The sequence below is a fragment of the Leopardus geoffroyi genome, chromosome E1 (assembly GCF_018350155.1).
Source record: "Leopardus geoffroyi isolate Oge1 chromosome E1, O.geoffroyi_Oge1_pat1.0, whole genome shotgun sequence".
Lineage (NCBI taxonomy): Eukaryota > Metazoa > Chordata > Mammalia > Carnivora > Felidae > Leopardus > Leopardus geoffroyi.
In genome coordinates, this window is record NC_059330.1 from 43,483,508 (window position 1) to 43,510,390 (window position 26,883).

The 26,883-nt window shown below is 50.6% G+C and overlaps 1 protein-coding gene and 1 long non-coding RNA gene across 16 annotated transcripts in view; one reads left to right on the forward strand and one right to left on the reverse strand.

The window, feature by feature from the left end:
• The window catches only part of PLEKHM1 (pleckstrin homology and RUN domain containing M1), a 48,112-nt gene extending 33,675 nt beyond the window's left edge, over positions 1-14,437 (reverse strand). For 4 of the 12 annotated variants that reach the window (XM_045489269.1, XM_045489267.1, XM_045489265.1 and 1 more), the window contains exons 1-5: positions 14,311-14,437; positions 11,737-11,924; positions 8,490-8,578; positions 5,032-5,279; positions 2,425-3,051 (exon numbers count right to left, since the gene is read on the reverse strand). In XM_045489269.1, the coding sequence (XP_045345225.1) occupies positions 2,425-3,051; positions 5,032-5,279; positions 8,490-8,537 (923 nt within the window). In that variant the 5' untranslated portion in view covers positions 8,538-8,578; positions 11,737-11,924; positions 14,311-14,437. The remainder of the gene's footprint in view (positions 1-2,424; positions 3,052-5,031; positions 5,280-8,489; positions 8,579-11,736; positions 11,925-14,310) is intronic. The other 8 variants (XM_045489270.1, XM_045489268.1, XM_045489271.1 and 5 more) reach the window with 4 other exon arrangements.
• Positions 14,438-14,455: 18 nt separating this feature from the next.
• On the forward strand, positions 14,456-24,572 carry LOC123603864. 4 transcript variants are annotated; one of them, XR_006715077.1, is made up of 4 exons: positions 14,456-14,548; positions 21,742-21,828; positions 23,162-23,506; positions 24,206-24,572. It is a non-coding gene; the product is annotated as an uncharacterized LOC123603864 (long non-coding RNA). The 4 variants fall into 4 exon arrangements; XR_006715079.1 differs by lacking the exon at positions 14,456-14,548 and adding an exon at positions 18,091-18,146; XR_006715078.1 differs by lacking the exon at positions 14,456-14,548 and adding an exon at positions 21,176-21,546.
• Positions 24,573-26,883: the final 2,311 nt, after the last annotated feature.

Genomic DNA, 26,883 nt, shown 5'->3' on the forward strand with positions numbered 1-26,883 from the left:
TTGCTCCCTTCCAGGATGTTCTACCTAAATTCTTGTTTGATGTTTGAAAGTTCTAGCTAATGTGCTCTGTTGCTCAGAAGCTGCTTCAGCCGTAATTCGCCCCCAGGCATCTGATCTGATTCTCAGCCAGCTCTATGAGGGAGCCTCCACTTTACAGATGAAGAAACAACCTCACAGAGCCAACGCTTGGCCTGCCGTTACTGGACTTGTGACTGGTAGAACAGGGCTTGAGGCCGGATCCTGCTACAAGCCAGTCCGTACCGGCACCCAATCTGGTAGTGTTCTTCCCACAGCAGCTGGGAAACCTGTAAAGACTTGAATGAACCAAGAAGGTAGGGGCACACAGGAGTAGAAAGAAGATCCTAGACACTGGCTGAGGGAACATGGGTCTGGCTGAAGGAAGCGCTTAATAAAAATTTACCATTTTCGGGGCGCCTGGGTGGCTCAGTCAGTTAAGCGTCCGACTCTTGATTTTGGCTCGGGTCATGATCTCACAGTTCCTGGGATCAAGCTCTGCATCACACTCTGCACTGACAGCGAGGGGCCTGCTTGGGATTCTCTCTCTCCCCCCCACTCTCTCTCTCTGCCCTTCCCCAACTCATGCTCGCTTGCTCTCTCTCTCTCTCTCAAAACAAATAAATAAACTTGAAAAAAAAGTTTATCATGTTCTACCTATTAGATGAGCAAATATCCAAAAGTTTGACAATACCTTCTGCCTACAAGGCCGAGGGGGCACAGGTACATTCCTGACAGAGTGTAAACAGGCGATTATCTATGAAAATTGTAGACTCATTTATCCTTTGCCTCAGCAATTCTGTTTCTGGGACTTTACTGAACAGAGATAGTTGCATAGAATTAAAAGATCACATACACACGGTTATTTATAGAAAGAGTGAACTCCAGTGTCCAGTAAATACAGGGCTGGTCAAATAAACTAAGGTACATTCATACAATGGAAACACATGCCACAGGGGGAAAAAAAAAACTGAAGAAACTGATATGAAGCTCCAAAACAAAAATTCTGATCTCTTCTAAGACAAGGTATCAAGCAGTATATTTATAATAGCTTTGTGGGGATGGGGCAGAGATAAGAAATATAAAAGACATTTAAAAAGTCTATCTATTCATATCTGTTAGATGCATTTAGAAACACCAGAAAAAGACATGTAAAGGGGGTGCCTGGGTGGCTCGGTCAGTTAAATGTCTGACTTCAGCCTAGCGCATGATCTCACGGTCGTGAGTTCGAGCCCCACGTTGGGCTCTCTGCTGTCAGCACAGAATCTGCTTCAGATCCTCCGTCCCCCTTTCTCACTGCCCCTCCCCTGCTCATTCTCTCTCTCAAAAATAAATAAACTTTAAAAAAAAGAAAAAGAAAGATGTAAGGAATTAATAATTATGGTTACAAAGGTGGAAAAGACGTTTCACTGTAGGTAGACTTTTTTTTCTTACCATAAAAATAAATCTATTAAGAAATGAATGTTTCAGGGGCGCCTGGGTGGCGCAGTCGGTTAAGCGTCCGACTTCAGCCAGGTCACGATCTTGCGGTCCGTGAGTTCGAGCCCCGCGTCGGGCTCTGGGCTGATGGCTCGGAGCCTGGAGCCTGTTTCCGATTCTGTGTCTCCCTCTCTCTCTGCCCCTCCCCCGTTCATGCTCTGTCTCTCTCTGTCCCAAAAATAAATAAAAACGTTGAAAAAAAAATAAAAATAAAAAAATAAAAAAAAAAAAAAGAAATGAATGTTTCAAAAGGGCCTGAACGAAGAAGGCTCTGCTGTGGTGAGCATGGTTAACATGGAGAGATGGTGACTCACTACGTTGTACACCTGAGACTAATATGACACCGTGTGTCAACAATACTCAAATAGAAAAAAGTTCTTTTAAAGAGATAGCTCTGCCCAGGGTCCCTTCTCTAGTCAAGTTCATTGCTCCCTGTGCTCTTCCTCCACTCACTTGCTTGGCCCCTTTTGTGCACCACCTCCTCCAGGCCTCCTTCAGGGTCTGTGTCCTTCAGAGGCCTACTGGGAGGTCGCAGCGGAGCACCCTGACGCGCTGGGCTTCACTGCGTCTTTTGGAAGTCGTATATCTAACTCCGAACCGTTAGTTTCCGCCCTAGAGGCAATAATATTTTACACGAAGCCTCAGAGAAATTAGGTAACTTGTCGAAGATCAGCCAGGGGCAGAGCTGGAGCCTGATTCAGCTCCGAGCCCTCCCCGAATCCATTCTCCTCACTGCCCCATGTTGCCTCCAGTTATAAGTCCCGGCAACTCCAGTCCCTGAGGAAGAGCCACGGTCCTCTTTTCCTTTATGCCCTTAGAGAGGTCGATGCTCAGGGACAGGCAATCACATGCTATAGGAAGGGAGAGAAAGAGGAAGAGGAGAAGGAAGGAAGGGAGGGGGAGGAGAAGGAGTGGGGGAAGGACACTCACTCTTGCAGAGGCGGGTCTGAATCATCGGCATTTGCTGTCCCCAGGTCGGAGTCGTAGGACATGGGCTCCTCGGAACGGTCTGGACTCTTGGAGCCATTCTCTTGGAGTAGGCAGCTATCAGAGTTTAGGCTGCAAGACAGCTGGGATGAACTGGCGGTGTCCAGGCTGAGGGAGGAGGCCGTGAGCTTCCGGTTCCGTCGGATCTTATGGCCTGAGTGCTGGACTTCGATGTCCTCCGAGCCTGAGGAATGGGAAATTGAATCCAGAGACTCTTTCCGCTGTAGTTCTGTCCCAGAGGTGGTGAGGGGGTCGAGCTCAGAGAGCGGGCAAAGCCCAGAGAGAGCCAGTGGGGTAAGCGTCCACTCGTTTAAGATGGCGGACTTGTAGGAGAGCTCGAAGGATAAGGACGTCAGTCCCTGCAGGAAGCTGAGGAGGAACTCGCCCTCCTCGGCGTCTCGAAGCAGGGCTGTGGGCTGATAGTACTCGCACAGGCGGGCGGGCTCCTGGAGGAGCAGCTTCAGGTAGCACTCCATCAGGCCGTCATTGAGGGCCAGCCTCAGCCAGGCCCGGCAGCGGCCCACGTCCGTGCTGACAAAGATCAGGTGCTCCAATTCTGAGACGATGTGTCTGGGGGTGGAGAGGACAGGCTTGTTTCAAGAAATGATTTCAGATCACGGAGGATTGTTTTATCCACTGGTGAGCAGGAGCCAGTAATAACGACTGCAAGTATATATAGGCTTGGGAAAAAATCTCAGATAGCAGTGTTCTACAGGGAATTGAGAAATATTTAGCTACAACTCCCCACTTTTTCGAGGTTACTGTCATGCAGGATAATTGCCATTTTTGTTACAACTCCCCAGGCGCCCTTGACATCACCTGCTCATCCGGCATACATCTGATGAGCCCCTAAGTGCCAGGTCTTTGGAGCCGTGAAGATACAGGATACAGACATGGTCCTGCCCTCAGTCCAGGTTACTACCTTTCAAGGGCACACGGAGGTGAACCCTGTTGTCAGTAGAGCTGGGGTGGGGGGAAGGCAATCACTTCCAGGTTGCAGTAAGAACAATGCCTTAGGCAAGGCATTGAGGGATTAGGCATAGGGATTAGGGATAGGCAAGGCATTGAGCTGGGCCTTGAGGGATTTCAAGCGGCAAAGATGGAAGGGGAACCTTAGGCACCAAGGACTGACAGAAAAAAGGCACCAACGGTAGGGAAGCAGCAGCTGTGTAACAGGAGTGGTGAGCACTCCCGTTACAGCACAGGGAGGAGGAGGAGCGGCTGATTGGGTTGCAAAGTCAGGTGATGCAGGGTCTCGAGCATCCAACCGGTGAGGCAAAGTGGGGCAAGGGTCCCCACACCTGGCTGTGCGTCAGAATCACCTGGGAACCTGGTCAGGATACAGATTCTGGGGCCCCAACGAAGTGAATGGGACTCCAGGCTAGCACTGGGGAGCCTGAGAGTTTTTACACCGGGAAATGACTCGACCGCAGTCACGCAGACTTCTGGGTGGGCTGCTCAGGATAAGATCATGTACCAAACTCAGTTCCCGAACCCTTGGTCTGATGTAAATGCCCTTCCTCTGACCATCACAGTGCCCTGAGCATGTCTCGCCCATAGGAGTGCGTGCTCCACAGGGCTCAGGGAATGAGCGCTCGGGTTAGCTTAAGCTCAATAAATGTTGACCAGCTGCCTGACCTAAGGACAGACAGAATGAGATAAGGGGGACAATTAGAAAGCCACTGCCACCTGGGAGTGAGGTAAGAACCTGAGATAGGGCGGTGGCAGTCAGCATGAAAAGGAAGATACAGACCGACAAGGCACCTTCAGGCTGAAGGTGGCATTTAATAGCCCTTAGAGGCAACGTGCCAGCAGCTGCTCGCTCCAAAGCCCAGGCAGTTAGGGCCAGGGCCGCAGAGGCAAACGTCCCAGGGTGGATATTCAGATGATCTGGATTCCACTGCTTTTTTTTTTTAAATTTTTTTTTTTTTCAACGTTTATTTATTTTTGGGACAGAGACAGAGCATGAACGGGGCAGGGGCAGAGAGAGAGGGGGACACAGAATCGGAAACAGGCTCCAGGCTCCGAGCCATCAGCCCAGAGCCCGACGCGGGGCTCGAACTCACAGACTGCGAGATCGTGACCTGGCTGAAGTCGGACGCTTAACCGACTGCGCCACCCAGGCGCCCCAAGGATTCCACTGCTTTAAAAAATGCCACAGCCTGTTAGGATATAATACTTACCATAGAGATGTTCAAACATTCCAAGGCAGGGTCAGCAAACCTCTTCTGTTAAGGGCCACTTAGGAAAGATTTTAGGCTTTGCAGGCCACACATTCTCTGTTCCAACTACCTAACTTTGCCACGGTGTGGCAAAAAAGCGGCTCCTGCTAAAGGCGACCGACCAGCCAGGGGCCTGAGCAGCCCCAGGCCATTGCCTGTGCGCTGAGGGGCTCTTGAGGCTTGGTCTAACAATAACCCCTATCTCACCCATCTCCATTCTAGAACACAGAGCATCTCTGCTGCTTTCCCATAGAGCTGTAGAGAGAGAGCCCAGGGTCACCCACACTGAAGCTCCTCCCCAAAGCAAAGCCTCCCCTGCTGATCTCACTTGTGGGTGACAGCTTTCAGGAGGGGCCAGAAGACAGGCTGAGGCAGAGGCTTCTGGTGGGCGCTCTTCTTCCTTTTCCCTCCGGCCTCGGCTCGGATGTGCTTGGCATGCAGGCCGTGGATAAATACAGCCTCCAGGGCACCGCACATGGTGTTGGCATCTCCGTCTTCGCTAGTGACCACTGTGTCCGAGGACACGTACTGCTTCTGCAACGCCTTCACAGATCCCACTAGCTTCTTCTTGATGACCTAGTCAGTGTCAGACATAACACAGGCCTTTAGAAGATCCTGCGTTGACCCCTTGAAGGTAAGTGCTTATCACCAAATACACGCACACCCACACACGTGCTCACGTCTACCTGTGGGTGTGTATACAGCAAAACTAGCACAAGCTAATCATAGAAAACAAAGATGGGCGCCTAGGTGGCTCAGTTAGTTGAGCGTCCGACTTCGGCTCAGGTCGTGATCTCACGGTTCATGGGTTCGAGCCCCACGTCAGGCTCTGTGCTGACAGCTCAGAGCCTGGAGCCTGCTTTGGATTCTGTGTCTCCCTCTCTCTCTGCCCCTCCCCCACTTGCACACGCATGCTCTCTCTCTCTCTCTCTCAAAAATAAATAAACGTTGGAAAAAAATTTTAAAAAAAGAAAGAAAGAAAACAGAGACAAAGCATAGAGGAGAAAAGGAAAATTACGTACTTATACCACCCAGAGATAGTTATTTTTTTGCAAAGATATTTGTATATTTTTCTTTTGTTTTGCTTTTTAAACCGAACTTCAGTGATTTGATAGCCATAGAAATCTTGTGTTGAAATACCGGTTCCATCATAGTTACAGGTGTGGGAGCCTGGGTGATCCATCTAGGGCAGGGGTGAAGCTTTCCACCTTGTTTAGGGGTCTACGATTCCATGAAGAGGCAACAGGTGCCACTTTAGAACCATAAAAACACCAAGAAAACAGGAGCATGGTCCACATTAAGAAAGATCCTAGGGGCACCTGGGTGGCTCAGTCAGTTAAGCATCTGACTCTTGATTTCAGCTCAGGTCATGATCTCACGGTTTTTGAGTTTGAGCTCCGTATCTGGCTCTGTGCTGACAGTGTGGAGCCTGCTTGAGATTCTCTCTCTCTCTCTCTCTCTCTCTCTCTCTCTCTCCCTCTCTCTGCCCCTCCTCTGCTCATGCTCACTCTCCCTTTCAAAATAAATAAAATAAACGTTATTTATTTAAAAATATCTTTTTAATGTTTATTTTTGAGAGAGAGAGAGAGAGAGAGAGACAAAGTATGAGAGGGGGAGGGGCAGAGAGAGAGGAAGACACAGAATCCGAAGCAGGCTCCAGGCTCTGAGCTGTCAGCACAGAGCCTGATGCGGGGCTCGAACCCACGAGCCGTGAGATCATGACCTGAGCTGAAATAGGACGCTTAACTGACGGAGCCACCCGGGCGCCCCTAAAATAAATAAATAAACTTTAAAAAGAAAGAAAGAAAAAAGGAAAGATCCTTGACCTGGCAGTCAGAGGCAGATGTTAGTCTCAGCTCTGTTGGTCAACAGCTGGGTCACTGCAGACAGACATTTCACTTAACCTCACTGAGCTTAATTTCCTCATCTGTTAAACGGAACGAATACTTCCTGACCTACAGCACAGGAGTTGGGGGGTGGGGGGATTACTCTGAGGGCAGGACTTGCTTTTTTTTTTCATTCCTGCATCCTCAACACTTGGCCTGGTTCCTGACACATGTAAGTATTCCGTTAAAGTCTGTTACATAAATCAATTATAAAATACATATATGTAAAATCCTTTGGAAAGATAAAGACAGTTCTGTCATAATATAAGCATGTCAAAATTACCTATGTGTTTTGGAAAAGGATTGGGAGGGAATACAGAAAACCTGGTTTGAACTGTTAGCTGATAGGATTATGGATAAATATTTTACTGTTTTATTTTTATCTTAGGCCAAACAGTTCATGTTAATGTTCTTAGAAAAGTTGAATGTTCTTTTTTTCTTTAAAAAAAAATTTTTTTTTTTAATGTTTATGTATTTTTGAGACAGAGAGAGACAGAGCATGAACGGGGGAGGGTCAGAGAGAGAGGGAGACACAGAACCCGAAGCAGGCTCCAGGCTCTGAGCTGTCAGCACAGAGCCTGACGCGGGGCTCGAACTCATGGACCGTGAGATCATGACCTGAGCCGAAGTCGGACGCTCAACCGACTGCGCCACCCAGGCGCCCCTGTTCTTTTTTTCTTTATAACAGCTTTAATGAGACACAATTTACATTGCATAAAATTCACTCATTTAAACTATACAGTTCAGTGATTTTTGGTATATTCGCAGAATAGTGAAACTACAGCCACTACCTAATTTTAGGACATTTTCATTGTCTCAAAAAGGAACACTGTGCCCATGAGCAGCCACTCCTCTCTAGTCCCCTCTCCCTCAACCCCTAGCAACTACTAATCTACTTTCTGTCTTTATGGATTTGCCAATTCTGGACATTTTGTGTAAATGAAGTCATACAGTATGCAGTCTTTTGATGTTAGACACCTTTTCATATGACTTATGGGTCATATACTTCTTTTATTGTTTGCTTATTTGACTTGAGAGAGAGAGAGAGAGAGAGGCAAAGAGAGAGGGGGACAGAGGATTCAAAGTGGGCTAGGGAGTGACAGCAGCAAACTCCCAAATCGTGAGATCATGACCCGAGCCAAATGGACGCTCAACCATCTGAGCCACCCAGGCCACCCTAATGCCTTCTTTTCTTTTTTCTTTTTTTTTAATGTTTATTTATTTTTGAGAGACAGAGAGAGACAGCATGAGACGGAGAGGGCAGAGAGAGAGAGAGGGAGACCCAGAATATGAAGCAGCCTCCAGGCACTGAGCTGGCAGCACAGAGCCCGATGCGGGGCTCCAACCCATGAGCCGTGAGATCATGACCTGAGCTGAAGTCGGATGCTCAACCGACTGAGCCACCCAGCTGCCCCTTCTTTTAATGTTTACTTATTTTTGAGAGAGAGAGAGAGAGAGAGAATGTGCATACGTGTATGTGCCTGTGGGGGAGGGGGCAGAGACAGAGCGGACCGAGGATCCAAAGCAGGCTCTGCTCTGACAGCAGAGCGCCCAATGCAGGGTTTGATCTCACAAACTGCAAGACCACGAGCCACTTACGATCATGACGCTTAACCGTGTGAGCCACCCAGGCGCCCCATATGTATGACTTCCTTTGAGAAATCCTTGGTCTTTAGGCAGCCCGTATTAAAATCTGTCGTTTTTTATCAATTCCCATTCCATCACCAATAAGATGTTCTAGAAAGGGCAGGATCTCCTCAGAGCCTGCTTCTGCTATAACTCTTTCTCAACCCGAGGCCTCGCTTTCCAGACAGTACTCATTCATTTCAAAGTGAGGAAAACCAATGACATGGCTGTCCCGTGCCCCCTTCCCCACCCTTGAGCCTCTCCGACTGCCTACCGGGATGGCAGCCCGGGGGTCCAGTCCATTCTCCACCACCGAGAGCATTTCCGCTCACACTGCAGCTCCCTCGGAGAATCACATGACACCTGCAGAGACAGATGGCGGCGGCCAGATGAGCAGGTTCCAGCTCACCACCCCCAGCCAATTCTCCCCCTCCCCCAGCAGGCAGCGGGTCAGCCCATCTTCCTCAAACTGCAATGCAAAGGCCTCTGAATTCAAAAGTAAAAGCCAAGAGTGGATTTTAAGGAAGGAAACAAGGGAAGAGAAGAAATCTGAGGGCTCGGATCTCAGGAGGTGGGGAATCCTATGTGCCATGGGTGGGTCCACCCTAATCAGGGCATGGAAAGGCCTCTGTATGCCACACCAAACGCTGGCACAAAAAAGCAGGGAATGAAGGGCTGATTTGGATACAGAACTAAGGGTGCGAGGGGGATGCTGCCGCTGGAGGTGCCAAGAGCCCACACGGACCAGGAAGCAGGGGCTCACGATTCACATTCGGAGCCTCTGACTCCTGTGCCAGCCCGATGTCTGCCAGCTCGGCAGGGACAAGCACAACTGAAGGAAGTTTCCAAAGGGAGGGCCTCTTGCTACATAGCCGCTTCCCCTCCAGGCACGAGGGTCCAGCTGGAGCAGCACAGGGACACGCCTAAGGGAAACAACACGGGTTCGAATCTCGATTTGCCACTAACCACTTAGGCATGCTAGGTGGGGCACCACGGCAGACGTCTCAAATGGAGGTTATGAATGTGGAAAACGCCCAGCACAGGGCCTGACGGTACTAAGGATAAATGGTATCTATTACCCCGGTTGGATGTGGCCAAGCCTTATAGGCAAAGGCCACTGTCTGAATGAGTCCGCTCAACTACCTGAAGTCAGTACACAGGTAAATCCCTCAGGGCACTGGCTCCCCCCAACCCCCGGGGGTGGCTTAGGTCGGCGGGGGGGGGGGGCCTCAACCTGAGCCTGGGGGGGGCTGTTGGCTCGCCTGGACCGCCCCAGCCACTTGGACGGACCAGGATTGGGCAGGCACATTCCCATCTAAACAGATCTCTAGTGACCACACTGCCGAGCATGGAGGGACACCAAAAAATAGGTCATCGCTGTCTCTGTTCTCAAAAACCTATGGCCCAAAGAAGTTATCAAATGGAGGCATGCTGAATGGATTTTGTACTGTTTACACACATTGCTTCATTCATTCCTTGTAACCACCCTAGGCGAGCTCTTTTATTATCCAGATCTAACAGATATGAAATCAAAGCTGACCCAGGTCAAGGAACTTCCCAAGATCCCAGGGCTGATCAGTGGCGGGCTCTACCACCTTCGGCCAGGATGACATCCACCCTTCTGGAAGAGGCAGGTGTGAGCTAGGGCTAAGGGGTGGCTGGGGAGGGGGCAGGGAAGTCTTGGGAGGAGGGCTCTTCGGCTGGGGGCCCAGGTGGTGGGATGCAAGGGAGCACTGGGGTTGAGTCTGGCAGGAAAGGTTTACAGGCGAACAGCGAGGCATGGAGAACGGCAGGGTGGCCCTAAATGATGAAAGACGCTCTGATTCAAGCCCTGGCCTCTGGATCCGGCAGAGGGTGAACAGGACCCAGCGCCGACCTTCCTAAGTAAGGACACGCAAAGGGAGATAGGTGTGTGGAGGACGGCCCCCACGAAACCAGCTCTGGTCAGCGCACAACAGACTGACAGGAGGAATACTAGCCCCTGGCCACAGCCCATCAGACTGTCTCTCCCTCCACCACTTTCCCAGCTCCTACCCACTGGGAATCCTCAGGACCCTTTGCTGGAGACCAGCTCCATGCTCTGGCCACCAGGGCACCGGGAGAAGGGGACGTACTACAGAGTCGGTCCTGAAACCGTGCCTGATCCTAGAGGTTGGGTTTCTTCAAGGCTACCCTACGCAGCCCTGCAGGCCAAGTTCAGGCTCTCTGGCTTTGAGACCCTGGCATCCAATCCCCTTTGACAATTCCGGGGGCCTGCCCTTCTAGACAGAGCCTCAAGCCCTAAAACTGCCCTTCCCTCAGCCGGCCTCAAGGCTTGGGCCTCAGCAATCTGAAGAAGAGGACCATTGAGGCCTCATCAACTAATTAACTGAATATAATATTCACTGGAGGGAGAGGAGGCTTATCATTAAGTGGGTGCTCTGGCCAAATCAGGGTCTGCTGAAAAAACAAAGTAAACTGACACTGAGGTCAGAGCAGGGCCAGACAAGAGACAACTGGGACCTAAAACAGTGTCAGGAACGTCACAAAAGGACAACAGTGCAGAGAAACCTAGAAGAATTGCCACTTGACAATTCAGAAAACAGAACTGAGACGTGGGGGTCAGGCCAAAGTTCCGGGCACATCTTTCTTTGCAGGAAGCCAAAGCTCCCTACGTAGGCCCGTCGGTTCTAGAACGCCTCAGGAAGGCAGGCAATGGCTCAGAGGCAGGACCACGACCATCTACGATGTGAGATCTCTGGGCTCTGGGTCTCCTGACTGCTAGGTCAGCACTCCAGCAGGCTCCCTGGGGGGGCCAGACCCCCATCTACCATGCTATGGGACTGGTTTCACTTTCTATCCTCAGAACTGTCTTCACTGACACCAAGAAGCAAACGAAAGAGGGTGGGTCTTCAGGAGACCCAGAATAAAGACAGCAAGTAGAGAGTTCAAACATCCCTGATACAGTTGAGCAGAAAAGGTGAGTGCCTTTAGGAAACTCTTACGCCACCCTTCGTCTACCTCTGCCCCTCTGTATCGGTTCACTCTGGCCCAGGATCTCATTCTCTATCCTCATTTAATTCTTAAAACAATCCTGTGAGAGAAGGATGATTATCCCTCATTCACAGAAGAGAAAACTGAGGCTCAGTAGAAACACGCCTCAGGTGAGGGACAGCATTTTCTCATTCCAAGCTCTGTGCCTTTCGCCAGTTCATACTGTGCCAGGTCCTTGGTTCAAAGAGTTTCAGGCAAACTTATTATTCACAGACTCTTCAGAAGCTCCACCTTATCAGAGAAGGCCTAACACTGACAAGAAACAATCTTGCCCATCAGATCTGTGGCCCCAACTAGCTGACCACAGGTCCTTTCCATGGCAGCCAGGTTTCCGAGCTGTCCCTCCTCAAATGTTCCAACACACAGGAAGGAATCGTTGTGGTTGATTCTCTTCGTGATACTGCCTGGCCTTCTATAAACATCCAAATTCACTTCCTCCAGAGACTAAGGAAGAACGAAAAGAGGAGAAGGACTCAGATGAGACTTACATTAAAAGAAGAAATGGATAACCTGGCTTCACCACTTTCGAAACACTCCGTTCATCAGTGAACAGCAACCTCTTCTTCTTAGAGTAGAGACTTCCCCGCCATCCGCGACAGCCTCGTCTCTACGGCCTGACTCCGATCCTGCACCTGGCTATGCACGACAACAGGCCAGTGTTTAAGCCCTCCAGCTGCTGTATCAGGTGATGAGTCAGGGTTTTCAGTTGGAAACAAATGACAAAGTTATCTTCTGATTCAGAAAGACAGCTGATACTTCAGACATGTGAGTGCTGAGTAAACAGCACCTCCTTCTACCTGAAGAAAGTTGGATTTCTAGACAAGAGCCCTGTGGGGGGTGGGATGGGTGTGTGGGGGGGGGGGGGGGGTAGGGCAACAAAGCAACTGAATATCAGCTGGAGGGCAAGCAACTTCTAGCTCGTGATTCCCAGTCCAAAGGCTAGTGGGTGAGGCCAGAAATGTGAAGTCTAGGAACACTGGGTATCTTTCTTTCCTCCCTCCCTCCTTCCATCCAACAACACCCATCTCTCCCATATTCTTGTCCCAGATCCCTTAAGATTCTGGCAAGGACCAAACTCTGAGTGAATGAAAGCAGGACCTTTGCCTGACTCATTCACCATTGTATTTCTAATGCTTCAAACAGTGCACGGCACACAGTGGTGCTCAAAAAATACTTGCTGAATGAACAGATGAGTAAAATAAAAAGGCTCAGACCGTTTCAGACTGTAAGAGGTTGAGGTATACAACTTTTCAGTGGTGGGGTCACTGTGGAACTCCTTCCATTACACCAAGCTGCCAACAGGCTGAAACCCTTCAGAGATCACACCTTAACGGAAGGGGATATTGAAGGTAAAAGGACATCCAATTCTCAAAGGCGTGAGACTATAAATGCAAGCAAAGACAATGGGTCTTCTTTGGGGTCCTTTACAATGGCTGTCAAATGGCCAATCCTTTGGAGTTTGGTCACCAGAACTTAGAGGGGAGGTGCACCCCCAAATCCCAGGAGATTATAAATGTTAACAACGGAGCCTGGGTGCCTCGAGAATGTCTAGCTACTCTGAGATAACTTGACTCTCTGTGTTCATGGGTAATCAAAATGGTCAAAACTCAATGACCCAGCACCTGCAAAAAGAGGAAGCAATTCAACAGCCTCCACGGAGGCCTCGGCGTCCCCAGGATCCACTCATCTCTACTCTTCACAACATGTAACGTCACCTCTGGCACATTCGGTAGTGGGACTAATCTACAACCCGTTCTGGCCAGGAGGAGCACTGGGTGAGGGTCCTTTCTAAGCGGCAGGGCAATACACATGGACATGATTCTGTGACCACAGCCAACCCCACACAGTGGAACCCCTTGAGTTTCTCCAGATCATCACCCAAGAGGAAGTGATAAGCTTCCACTGCCCCAGCTGAATGAGTAGCTATCCCTCACCTTCCAGGTATTTGGATGATACCTACCACTCCAGCAGCCAACGCGAGTAATGTAATACGGATGCCAGGAACACAATCCTTAAGGACAGCTACAGGGGACCTGACATCCAGGAAAAGCACTTGACCCACGGGAGAAGGATCTCTACTCCTCCACACTTACTTACCATCTGAGGCCCTGCATCAGTTGAGGTGTTCGGCAAGTGCCTGGCTCTGAGAAAGCAGGTGGGGTTGGCAGGGGACTGCACTAGGTTCTCAGATCAAACGGGGACCACATCAAGGGAAGAATGGGCACAGAGTTGGGATGAAGAGTTGAAATGGGGATAGGAAGACGTCACTCTAACAAGATTGGGTAGGGGTGGTGGGAACCAGGGCAGCAAGAGTTGGGGGGTGGTTTAGCAAAGACTCAGGAATGAAGTGTCCTCAGGCTGGCTGGGGATGGAAAGAAAGTATGTGGTGGGCTTGGAAGTTAGGGGTTGAGTGGGTGAGGACAAGAAGATACATACAAGACTTGAGATAGGGCTGAGATCAGAGTTATCAAGAAGGGGGGGGGTAAGCGCAATAGGGCATCTACTGCGGTGGTAGGTATTAAATGAGTGGGGGGAGGTGGGTGTTTTGGCTGAGCAGACCTTGGGGGGCTGAGCAGGGGGGCTGGGATAAGAAAGCTGAGCCTGAAAAGGGGTAAGCCAGAAAGACGGGGAGGGGGGGGGTTCGAGGAGGTTTGCGTGGAGCACTGGGATCGCCAAAGGGGTTGAGGGGTGAGAATGAGATGCGTTAGAGGGAGGCGGAGGGAAGTGGCTGTCCTAGGGGTTGGAAGTGGGCTACCGTGGGGTCGAGTGTGGCTGCACTTACGCAAGACCAGTGGTGAAGGGGTGAGGGTAAGGGCTGGGCTCGGGTCACGGGTGAAGAAGAGGAAGGGGACGGGTCAGCACTGGCTGTTTGGGCTGAAGGCTCGGGTCCGAGTGGGGTAGGGTGCGGGGCTCAGGCGGGGAAGGGAAAAGGCTCTGAAGCAGGACAGTTTCAAAGCAACCAAGGGTTTGCGATCACGGACAGGGCTGGTGACCCATCGCCCGTTCTCGTCTCGGCCCCGCCGTCCCTTCTCACCCTCCTCGCCCTCTGACCCCTAACTCACCAGAGGGAGCGGGGAGGGGGCGCGGGGCACTCCTGGCCACTGCAGCCCCTAAGCCTCAGACCAGGCGCTGCGGCCTCCCGGCCAGCGACAACAGGAAACGGCGCTCGCGGCGCCTGACGCCATCACGTTGGTTCGGCGTCCGGCCCCGCCCCCGGGCCGCGGAGCCAATCGCAGGGCCGGCGGAGCCTCGGGGCGGGGCCAGCGCTCAGGAAAACCCAAGTGACCAGCCCCAGAGCAGGTGAGTGATCTGGGAGGCTGGGGACTCTGCGACCCGAGATGCGCAGGAAGAGGCGAGGCCACCAGGCTAGCCCACCAGTGTCGGGCGGAACGTGTCCTACTGCCCGCCCCCAGCAGTGTCTGCGTCTCACTAGATCCCGGCCGCCTTCTGGGTTCATGACCTTGCCTGGGCACAGCACTATCTACCTTTGAGGCTGTCTGTTGGCCTCCTGCCCGGAAGGTTCCCACTTGTAAAATCGGACCAATAACGTCTACCCTAGTTTTGCCTCCCTGAGGGCATCAGTGCAGTAGGTGCTTCCCGCCTGGTGGTTCTCAGGAAAAGCATACAGGTTTTGATCACCGCTATCACCAAGGGAGCACCTTTAGGTACCCGTCAGCCCCCAGGCATGAAGCTTAAGGTTCTGGTTATTCTCATCTAGCCAGGAAGTTGTTTGTTTCCTTTACTTGGTAGAGTTGATATTTCTCTTTCACATGGACTCAGAACAAAAGGTCAAGAGTGTGTGTCAAGAGTGTGGGGAGAGATGTCTTGTGCTTTGGACGCTTCATACCTGCAGGCTTAGGTCAAATGGGATCTTAGGGCCTGAGTGTGGGGTGAGTACTGGGGTGGAGAGCTACTGCTACCTGCAGGTCCAGGGGGACTTTGGGGGTGTCTACAGGGCTGGTCTGGGAACGGGACAGTTCTTGGAAGAAAGCTCCACTGATCTGGGCCAGGCTCTCCATCAGCCTTTCTGGGAAGGGGAGAAGAAGGGGTCCCAGTGCCTGTTTCCATTTATAAAACCAGCTGTTGGAGATGTGGCACCTGAGTGTGTGTGGGCTGCCTCTTCAATAATTCTCTCTCTAGGAGCGAGAACCACCTCTCCTCGATTTTAGACTAGATGAATCTGAGTACATTTAGTATGGTTAACAGTTGAACAGAAAGTTAGAAATAAGGACACGGAGGGATGCCTGGGTGGCTCGGTCGGTTAAGTGTCTGACTTCGGCTCAGGTCACAATCTCACAGTTGTGAGTTCCAGCCCTGCATTGGGCTCTGCGCTGACCGTGCAGAGCCTGCTTGGGATTCTCTCTCTCTCTCTCTCTCTCTCTCTCTCTCTCTCTCTCTCTCTGCCCCTCCCTCGCTTGTGCTCTCCCTCTCAAAAGTAAATAAACATTAAAAATAAATAAATAAGGACACAGAAGCAAAGCATTATCTTAGCATTAAACAACTTGGAAAGTAAGGAATTTACTAGGAAATCCAGTTTCCTGGGCAAAAGGATAGTGTTTCTGGTTATAATTATAGCACATCAAGAGCATCAGTGTCTTGATACAAGCATGCCCTCCCCCAGATGGAGCCAGCAACATTCCTCAGTTCTTCCAATGAATTTTTGCACAGCCGCTGTCTGCAAAAGCTGTGGGAACCCCGCATGGTAATCTCTTGTCTATCTTTTCAGAAGCCCCCGTCTCCTGGTCTTCTCTTACTTCTCAGGCCTCTCGGCCCCTCTGCAAAGTCTACGGGCTTGTCTTCCTCTCTCCATCTTACTCTGGCGCACGTTTCCACCATTCATGGGCCACGAGTCCACCAGGTAGTCTGAGGCCGGAAAAAAAAAAATCTCCCGTTACCCTGTTATTTGAGCAATAATAAAGGTACATGCAAAGTGCCATGGTGCCAGAGAAGAGGCCTGGAAGGTTATCCTGGCGGAAGCAACTTTTATCTGAGCCTTCCGGGTGGACACAGGAAAGGGCGATGCCGGCCAAGAGACTGGTAGAGAAACGGCTGGTGGGTAGGAATGCAGACTGAGCTCAGGGGAGGGTGCACGGAGAGGTGGAGAGGAAGCTAGGAAGTAAGGCCAGAGTAAGGGGAGGGGGCTTAGAATGGAAGGGGGAGATAAGGACACATTGGGCAATGGGGAAAGGGAGGAGGCACAGACACAGCTGGAGGCCAGTGCAGGAAGGGCTCAGACGCTCACAAAGGCACTGGTCTGTCCGATTTCAAGCACTACGCATAGTCATTCAAAGCCAGGCAGGAGAACTGCAGGCATCTGAATTTCTCGGGGGTCTAAGGTGTAGATGCCTGAACCCCGCCCCTGCCCTGGAGAGTCACTCTGGGATGAGGCCCACGAATTTAGCCTTGACCCAAACCTTTTCTGTCTCTTGCCCTACCACCCGTGGATCTGAAGGGTGAGAAAATGTGAGAATCTCTCTTTAACCTAGGAGCTGAAGGGCAAGGGGTTTAACAGGTGTGGAAAATAGAGGCTCCTATTTGCCAGATAGGAATTTTGATTTATCCTTAGCAACCACCCTGAAGGTAAGCACCATTGTTATCCCCATGGCATAGATGATAAAACAGGCTTAAGAGAGGTTAAGGAACTTGGGGGCCCAAGGCCATACAACTCATAATTACTGGGATCCTCACCCAGCTCTGATTCTAGCTGGAGAACTAGCATAATTCAGTGGCCGAGCAAGTGGGCTTTGGAGCCAGGAATGCTTAGGTTTGAATACCGGCTCTACCCCATACCGTTTTCTAGGCCTTCCCTAAGACAGCGCAGGGCCCAGCACAATCCAGCAAGTGTGGGCCTGAGACCACTGCCACAGTCAGTGGTTTTCATAGGCCCCTCGAGGTGGCACCAGAGATAGAAACTTCTAAGTTTGATTGGTGGTTAGAAAAGAGAAGTAAATCACAACACTCTGAGGCCCCTTCGCCTCAGGCAGAGGGGCCAGAGTGTGTGACTTCCGGGAAGTTCCCCAAACTATCTGAGCCTCAGTTCCTCATCTGTAAATTGGGGAAAATATCAGTTGCCATGAGGTTTAAGTAAGATAATATCCTCAGGACGGTTTCTGGCCTGAAGTAAGCACTTGAGGATAACTAGCTATATTATTATTATTATTATTATTATTATTATTATTATTATTACAGTTTTGGCTAATTTGTACCTACCCAGTCCAGTCAGATCTCCGTTTTCTAACTGGTCTTTGAGCACTGGAGTGAGAGCCTCTCTTGTTTGAACCCCAGATGTATCCTTACTTGGTCTCTGACCGAAATCATCTAAGTAGGACTAATGCCACCATTTCTTTTGAAACCGGAATAGGTAATGTTCTCATGTCTTCTGTTGCAGGAAGCTGGTTCTTCCCACTCTCTTTGAAAAAATGGATTTAAAGGGTTCGTAAAAATGATTTGTCAATTCTATCTCAAAGTTGGACACAAATACAGCTTTGAGGTGCAGTTGACAAAAGAATGGACTCTTTAAGCCTCCCAAATGTTATCACACATAGTTTACAGTTCAAATAGTACGAAATGAAATGGTGAGGAAACAGAATGACCCGCAGCAGCTTCTTGCCTCGACCATCCCCACCCTCCTGGGCCAGCTCACCAGTCCTCGGTCCTCCTTACCTCTCGCTGGATCTTCGGGTGCTTATCTCCACCTATCTTGTGTTTCTAGCTCATAATTCTTCCATTTAAAAGATTTTTTTTAATTTTTTTTTTTTTTGAAAGAGAGAGAAGGAGAGAGAGAATCCCAAGCAGGCTCTGCACTGTCAACACAAAGCCTGATGCGGGGCTCGAACCCACGAACCGTGAAATCGTGACCTGAGCTGACGTCAGACGCTCAACCGACTGAGCCACCCAGGTGCTCTGATTCATCCATTTTAGACACTGTCTGTGGACTTCCTGGCAACACAGGCAAGGAGTTAGGTCTTTAACACCCCCCACCCATTCCATTCTTGGGGTTATTTTTGTCACTCTTGCCCCACGATTGATAGTGGTTGCAGAATTGTGACTAGGTAAGTATTGTTCACCGCAGAGCTTACTCATGTAGTCCGATGGCACTCGTTTCTGTCCCCTGACCCCCCGGGGTTTAATTTCTTCTCCTTCTCTTTCTGTGCTGCCCGCCACGATCACTCCTCCACTCCGCTCCAGTGCTCTGGCATGACAGTTAGTGCCATTTCCCTCGGCTACCTCCTTGACCTGTCATACGCTGCTGTCCTGGAACCTTCCTTCGCTGCTTCCTGGGCTGGGCTTTTCCTGGCTCCCTTCTCTTCTTGCTTTCTTTACTCTCTCTCTTAATCTGCAGTTAAGAATCCCTTTCTCATATTAAAAAATAGAATGGTCTTTGGACCTGCTCGTGATCGTAGGTATCCTTTCGATATCAATTGGGACAAAAAATACAGAAAGACCAAAAGTTACTATGAAGGCACTCCTGCTCTTAAGTGAATTTGTGTTTTACTCACAATAGCATCTATGAACGTGTGAAAGCCTGTTCAAAGTTTAGGCTTAGGGTTAGTTCAATCTAGCCTCAGTGTCTGGTCTTCCATTTGTCACCTCACCCCCTCAACTTGCCGTGAGACAACCCCTCTCTTGACTTTCTATTCAGTTCCTGTGCCCTAGCAGAGACTTAAGTACTGGTTTAAGGCCCACCTTGCAGGTGCACGTGACCATGGCTGGCCAATCAGGGTCTCCTCCTACCAGATACAGGGTCCAAGCAGACCAATCAGAGGCTTTTTGAAGACTGGCTTTCCTTTATGAGGCTTGCTCAACCTCAGTGGAGAGTTGGAGTTACTAACGACTATCTTTGCAGTCTTGGGGCATGCATCCTGAAGCCTGAAGCCATCGTGGAGGAAAGCACAACTGAGGGACAGTTGGGGAGAGAATGACGTTTGAGCGCTAGATGCGGCCAGCTTTAAGATCTTAGGCTTCCCGGTTATGTGAGCCGATACACTGTATGACATTTGTGGTTTAAGCATATTTTAGTTGGATTTCTTTCACTTGGAGCATAAAGAGCGGCGACTGATATATTGTCTTTGTGAACTTGGGCAGGTTATACAAGCGGTGTGTACAGACTTGGATCGTGACAACGCAGCTCCCATTAGGTCCCCTATGGCTGCCCTGTTCTCAGCCTGAGCCTGAGACAGCTTGACATTGAATAGTCCGTTTTAGGGTCTGGAGGAAACGACTTACCATGAGTCACTGCCCTAAAATATACTTTCTACCCACATGCCCGGTGCCTGGAATTCTGTGGTGATGGTGGCATTCCTTAGCGTCAACCATGGCTCTCTTCAAGCGGTTCTCCTTTGGAGTGTGAAGTCTGCGATATTTAACTTGTAGAAGTCCTTTCTTCTGGAGGTCCCTCTGGGAGGCAGTGGATCCAGGATGCGGTGTAGACAGACCTAGGTACACATCTCAGTTCCCAATGGCACGGTCCCTTTGCAGCTTTGGGGGCAAACACATAGCACTGTGTGCTGACCTTTAGGAGGTCTGTCTGTATTACATAAGGAATCCTACGCAGAGAGTGAAGAAATGGTCTCAGATTCACCCAGTAATATCCCTGAGTCAGCCCTGAGGGCAGGGTCTGGCACTAGGTGTTGGGAAGAGGAAGGAGATGTGATTCTTGTCTTGTCAGGGCTCCTGACCTAATAGAGAACTGCGGTTGAGTCTTCACATGGACGGACGCTATCTTTCACTCTGCGCCATTCGTAGGTGACGCCTAGAAGAGCAGGGCCACCGTGTCGTAGCCTCTAACCCAGGACTCTGTCACATTCTGGGAGAGAGAATTATGGGCCCTCCCCGCATCCCCGCTCCTGCTGTGTCTCCTCGTGGCCACAGTGTACTTTCCCATCCCCTGGCTTGGGGCTTGGGGCTTGGGGCTTGGGGCTGGTTCCGTGCTTAGGCTCGAAGAGGCTCGAAGAGGCTCCGTGCCTAGGCTCGAAGAGAGCAAGAGTGCTTGCTCTCTTACGCTTCTCTTGGGTAGCCGCTGCCTCTTCAGCCTGGGTCCCGGCAGCAACACAGGGAGACGAGACCAGCAGTGAGAAGCCGCGCCGATCCAGCCAGCAGGGCATTAAAGTACAGCGGTAACGGCCAACCTGTGAGAATCCGTTTCCCAGCCTCCTGAGTTTTGAGGATGGTTTATTAGTTAGCACTGTTGTGGCAAAAGATAACAGATACATGGACTCCCTCCGTTTTCAGGTTACGTACAGGTTCAGCTGCTGCAGTAGAGACCCAACACAACAGTGGGTTAAGTGATTTTTTTTTAATTCTTTTTTTTTTAATCCTTTTTTTCGGGGGGGGGGGGAGTGCAAGCGGGGGAGGGGCAGAGAGAGTGGGGCAGAGGATCCAAAGCAGGCTCTGCGCTGACAGGCTGACAGCACAGAACCCGATGTGGGACTCAAACTCACGAACCGCGAGATCATGACCCGAGCTGAAGTTGGATGCTTAACCGACTGAGCCACCCAGGCGCCCTTTAATTCTTTTTGGTTTTAAATGTTTATTTCTTTTTGAGACAGAGACAGAGATTGAGTGGGGGAAGGGCAGAGAGAGAGGGAGACACAGAGTCCGAAGCGGGCTCCAGGCTCTGAGCCGTCAGCACAGAGTCCGATGTGGGGCTTGAACCCACAAACGGTGAGATCCTGACCTGAGCTGAAGTCGGACACCTAACCGACTGAGCCATCCAGGCACCCCAACAGTGGGTTAAATTAAAAAACAGCTTCTTGGGGGCACCCGGGTGGCTCAGTCGGTCAGGTGTCTGACTTTGGCTCAGGTCATGATCTTGCCGTTCATGGGTTCGAGCCCTGTGTCCGGCTGTGTGCGGACGGCTCAGAGCCTGGAGCCTGCTTCCCATTCTGTGTCTCCCTCTCTCTCTGCCCCTCCCCTGCTCATGCTCTGTCTCTGTCTCTCAAAAATAAGTCAACGTTGAAAAGAAATTTTTTTTAAGAAGCAGCTTCTTGATCTGTCATATGATAATCCGGTTAAGTACTGGATCTGGGGCTGGCTCGGTGGCTCTTATGTCAGGGAGCCAGGCTCCTTCTGTTTTCCTGCTCTACCACCCTGGGGTGTAGCCCTCATCCAGATGAGGCCTTTGCACTGTTGAAATCTTCATTTCCTCCACAGTGTGGCGCCAGACCGCTCTCTGCCGCTGCCCTGGAACACACGCAGCCTAAGCACCATTCCTGCCTCTGCTTCGGGCCTCGGGACTTTTCTTCTTCTTGAACGAGTGTGCTCCCGCCCCCCAGCTGGTGCTCCACGCCATCCCCCAGGTCTCAACAACATACCCCCACCAGGACCACAGGAGCCAGAGCTGGTCGTGCCTGGTGCTCCTCAGGACTGAGAGGCCCTGACCTCCGTGGGGGCAGGAGCCGGCCAGCATGACCAGTCGGGACTCCCAGGTTAAGAATCCAGTTGAGCCTCCTGGTCATCCTCAATCTGCTCTGCCCTTCGTCTCCCACCCGCAGATCCCTGCTGACCTCCAGCCCTGAAGAAGCCGGAGAACCTCTGCTTCCCCCACCTCCCCGTCCGCCTTGTCCTACTTCAGTAGTTTGGTGAGCATAAAAAGGCCTGTCAAAGTGGTCCCTCTGTTTGGGGGATGGGCTCAGGAGGGGTGGGCATGTGGGTTCGGAGGGTGACAGATTCTTTCTCCAAATGCTCGCCAGGCTCCTCCGAGCCCTCTTCTTGATTCAACCTTGCTTGGCCTGTGAAGACTTGAACAGACACGGACATGGTTGCTGGCGGCTCGTGGCCGCATCCCTAGTAGGACTCTAGCCTCCCTTAAAGTGCCTGCCTGCAAAACTCCCGGCTCTCTAAAGGATTGGCTGCTTCGTCCAGCCAACGCCTGAAGATCGGGCCCCTGTCTCCCAGCTTCTGTGAGAGGGCGGGAGCTTAACTTTGAGAAGTGTCAGCAAAGCCAGATGGGTCTCATATGGGCCAGCGTCCCTTCCTGCTTTTTGTCATCTTTCACTTCTGATTATAGAGCCCCCACTCATTCCCTTCCCTGGTCCCTCATTCTCCCTGTGAAATACCCCATCACCTCTGTAATAATCCCAGTTGGGTGCCTGCTCACAATGAACCCTTTCCCCTACGGCACTGCAATACTATGTTACTGACTGAAATCTGTCTGGATTACTTTAAGTAGTGTCTGCTTTTGTTTATTTTCATCAGGGGAGGTGTGCAGGATCAGCCTTTTAATTTTTTTTTTTAATATTTATTTTTGAGAGAGAGGCAGGGTGCAAGCAGGGGGGTGGGGGAGGGGCAGAGAGCGAGGAAGACACAGACTCCAAAGCGGGCTCCAGGCTCCGAGCTGTCAGCACAGAGCCCGACGTGGGGCTCAAACCCAAGAACCGTGAGATCATGACCTGAGCCGAAGTCGGTCGCTCAACTGACTGAACCAGCCAGGTGCCCCAACAGCCTTTGAAATTAAATTATTTTCAGGATCAGCTTTTTAAGTAAGCATCCCAGGGATGTTTGCGTATAGAGGTCCAAAGGCTATATTTTGAGAAATCATGTTTCCCTGTGGAGATCTTTTCTCTGGCAGCCCTTTTGAATGGGGGCTATGTTTTCTCAGATACTGCATTGCCAATAGTCCATCCAGCTTTAATTCCAGTGAGAACGTTCCAGAGATGAAACTAAGAATCAACTCCAGGCGCTTCTCCAGTCACCTCTGGGGATGAGTGTATGTCGTCAGCATCCAGCGCCTCACCTGCTGCCCAGCTAGAATGACACCTTTCAGGGTTTCTGACTTAGAAACACGACCACCAGGTTACTCCATGTGGACACCACCCCCCTTTTACAAAGCCTTTGAACACCCACCCATCAGGAGGGGTTTGCTGGATAATGTTGGTTGGCTCTTGACACCCATTTCTAGCCCCTTCTTTGCAGGTCCTGGAAACCCACGAACCATAGTTCACAGATTCCCTCGACAGCAGAATTCTGCCAATAAAGCGTACCTGTGTGAAATTTGGAAGGCGGGAAGGAGGTGGAAGCCATGCTTTTCTCCTCTGTAGCAGCAGACATGCAGGCTGAATGTTGGAGTCCATACTCCCCACCAGTCAGGCTTGGGGCCATGGGGCTGTAGTGACCCCAGCAGTGGCTTCCCGAAGTTTCCTGACTGAGTGGCAGCAGCAACTTTGAATCTATGGAAAGCAACGGTGGTAAAGTAACCTGAGAGCTAGTGGTGCGATTCCCCCCTGGCCCTGACCTTCACCACCGCGAGCCCCACCAGTGGTGAGCACCAATTGCTTGTATGACCTTTGTGTGTGTGTGTGTGTGTGTGTGTGTGTGTGTGTGTGTTTGAAATATCTAGAATGGTTTGTTTTCCTGGCTATGGTAGTTTTAAAATATGTTCACAAAACTGAGGGTTGATGGGGGGTGGGAGGGTGGGTGATGGGTATTGAGGAGGGCACCTTTTGGGATGAGCACTGGGTGTTGTATGGAAACCAATTTGACAATAAATTTCATGTATTGAAAAAAATAAAGATCTACTGAATGAGTGCTGGAAAAAAATAAAAAATAAAATAAAATATGTTCACAAATTCTTTGACTCCTCTATTTTTATTTTTATTTTTATTTTTAACGTTTATTTATTTTTGAGACAGAGACAGAGCATGAACGGGGGAGGGGCAGAGAGAGAGGGAGACACAGAATCCGAAGCAGGCTCCAGGCTCTGAGCCATCAGCCCAGAGCCTGATGCAGGGCTCGAACTCATGGACCGCGAGATCGTGACCTGAGTTGAAGCCAGACGCTTAACCAACTGAGCCACCCAGGCACCCCGACTCTTCTCTCTTTAAAAGGTGGGGTCTAAATTCCCACCCCTTGAATGTGAACTGGATTTAGTGACTAAGTCACTGCTAAATGCTGCTCTGTGCCGTCTGAGGTGAGGTCATAGGAAGGATACCTTCTGTCATTTCTGTCTCTCTTTCTCAGATCACTCACTCTGGAGGTACCCAGCCATCATGCTGTGAGGACATTCAGTCAAACAGCATGTGGGCAGGCTCATATGGCAAGGATCTGAGGCCTCCCTCCAACCCCCTTGACAGCCATGTTAAGTGAGTGAACCACCTTGGAAGTGGACCCTTCCGACTCAGTCAAGCCTTCAGATGACTGCAGCCCTGTGGTATCTTGAGAATCTCACAAAAGACCCAGGGGCAGAAGTGCCCAAGCTATTCCCGAAATTTTGACTCAAAACTTTTGAGGAATGGGGCGCCTGGGTGGCTCAGTTGGTTGAGCGTCTGACTTTGGCTCAGGTCATGGTCTCACCATTCATGGCTTCGGGCCCCGCATTGGGCTCTGTGCTGACAGCTCAGAGCCTGGAGCCTGCTTCAGATCCTATGTCTCCCTCTCTGCCCCTCCCCTGCTTGAACTCTCTCTCTTGTTCTCTCTTCAAAATAAACATTAAAAAAGATGTTTTTTGAGGAATAAATGCTTATTGTTGTTTTAAAAAAATTTTTTTAAATGTTTATTTTGGAGAGAGAAAGAGACAGAGACATAGAGTGCGAGTGGAGGAGTGGCGGAGAGGGTCATAATCTCGTGGTTCATGGGTTCGAGCCCCGCATCGGGCTCTGTGCTGACAGCTCAGAGCCTGGAGCCTGCTTCACATTCTGTGTCTCCCTCTCTCTCTGCCCACATGCTCTCTCTCTCTTTCTCTCAAAAATAAACATTAAAAAAATTAAAAGAAATATGGCAGGGTAGCATTTGAGACTAATAAGTATTGTGCAAATTTGAGGCAGTGTTATAGAAACAACATTTTCTAAGCTTCACTTTATGAACCACATTTGCGCTAATGGAAATATTCCAAAATAGGAGAATGGAGTTGCCTGGAATCCCGGCCCACGCTTCGGGAAGCCCCACCACGCACAGATGGGTCTTCTTGGTTTCTCGTCAGCTCTGTCTCTGTGTCCACCTCTCTTATTCAAAAAGTCACCACCAGCCCCCGCTCCACCCAGCTCATTAAGGCGTTTGAGCTGGCATGAGGAGTTTCTGCCCTTGTGACCTAAGAGTGACTAAAGGGCCTAGTACTGCGCCTGGCTCAAAGCAGGTGCTCAACAAACAGTAGCTGCCACCATCCTCATCGTTATAATTATTGATCCTTTGATGGTAACCATGGCTTAGATGTCTCTGTACCCCTGCACCCTGCAGCAGGGCAGTATAACCGTCAGCAGGCTTTGGAGTTAACAGGCCTGGATTAAACCCCTACCTGGCAGTTTTGGATTTGCGGCTTTGGGCACCTGAACAGGTTGCCTACATCCTTTAAGCCCTGTCCCCTTATCTGCCAGATGGGGATAATAAAGTATGTTTTCACGGACTGTCGGGCTAAATTAAGACTGCAAAACGCCCAACCCAGGCCTTGACACCAAGTAAGCAAATGGTAAACTAGCTGCTGCTGCTGCTTCCGATTACTGTTACTCTCTAGTCTTGTGCTTTCAACACAGTTATTTGTTGGCTCACTGAAGTCACCACACAGAGACAGACACTTGGTGGCCATTCTCACTAAAACGCTGGGGGAACGGGAGCAGGCACCAGGAGAACAGGTGTCCTTGCCCAGCAGCAGCAAACTAATAAAGCCGAAGAGGCACTGATGGGCCAATCACTCCGCTTGGAACCGTTCCTACCAACCCTGCCAAACCTGCTGGGCTGTGCCCCAGTCCTACTGTCCCCTCGGGGGACTCTGTTGGCGGCCAGCGGTTGGTGCCATATTCCATCACCTATCGCTAAGCCACCAGCATTTATTTGGGGGCATTTAAAGAGATTGTCAGGGGCGCCTGGGTGGCTCAGTCGGTTAAGCATCCGACTCTTGATTTCAGCTCAGGCTGTGATCTCACGGTCGTAAGATCGAGTCCCTCGCATCGGGTTCCACACTGAGCACGGAGCCCGCTTGGGGCTCTTTCTCTCCCTCTCTCTCTGCCCCTCCCCCCTTGCTTTCAAAATAAACAGACATTCAGAAAAGAGATTATCAAACCTTGTTCATTCAGGATTTCTTTTATTCACTACTGTATTTTGACTCTGACGTCCTTTTTCTAAAATCTGTCATTCATTTACTCAGAAAGTATAGATGACTTCATTATTTTTAATGTTTATCTATTTTTGAGAGACAGTGTGTGAGCTGGGGGGAGGGACAGAGAGAAAGGGAGACAGAGGATCTGAAGTGGGCTCTGTGCTGACAGCAGAGAGCCCAATGCAGGGCTCAAACTCCCACACCATGAGGTCATGACCTGAGCCAAAGTCGGATGCTCAACGGACTGAGCCACCCAGGCACCCCGACTCCTCCCAACATCCTAAATGTGACTGGTGAACGCCCTCCTCTGCAGAAGTGGAGGGATGTTTGCGTCTTCTGCACGTTGTGCTGCATTATCTCTTGGAATCGTGCAGCCCTGATCTGAGCTGGGTAGGAAAGCAGTGGTAGGTGTGGTGCTGGGCTGAACTGGAGAGAGCCCAGCCGCACGCATCCGACCCTCAGTGGGGTCAGCAGAGGCTAGTGTGGTACAGGTGAACAGTAAGTGCCCCCACCAATAAGTTTTCTGAAATAAAGGCCTGAGCAGGGCAGTCCTGGGTAATTACTGCTCTCACACATTCTTTAACCCTCCAGCTTCTCCCTGCTAGCTCTC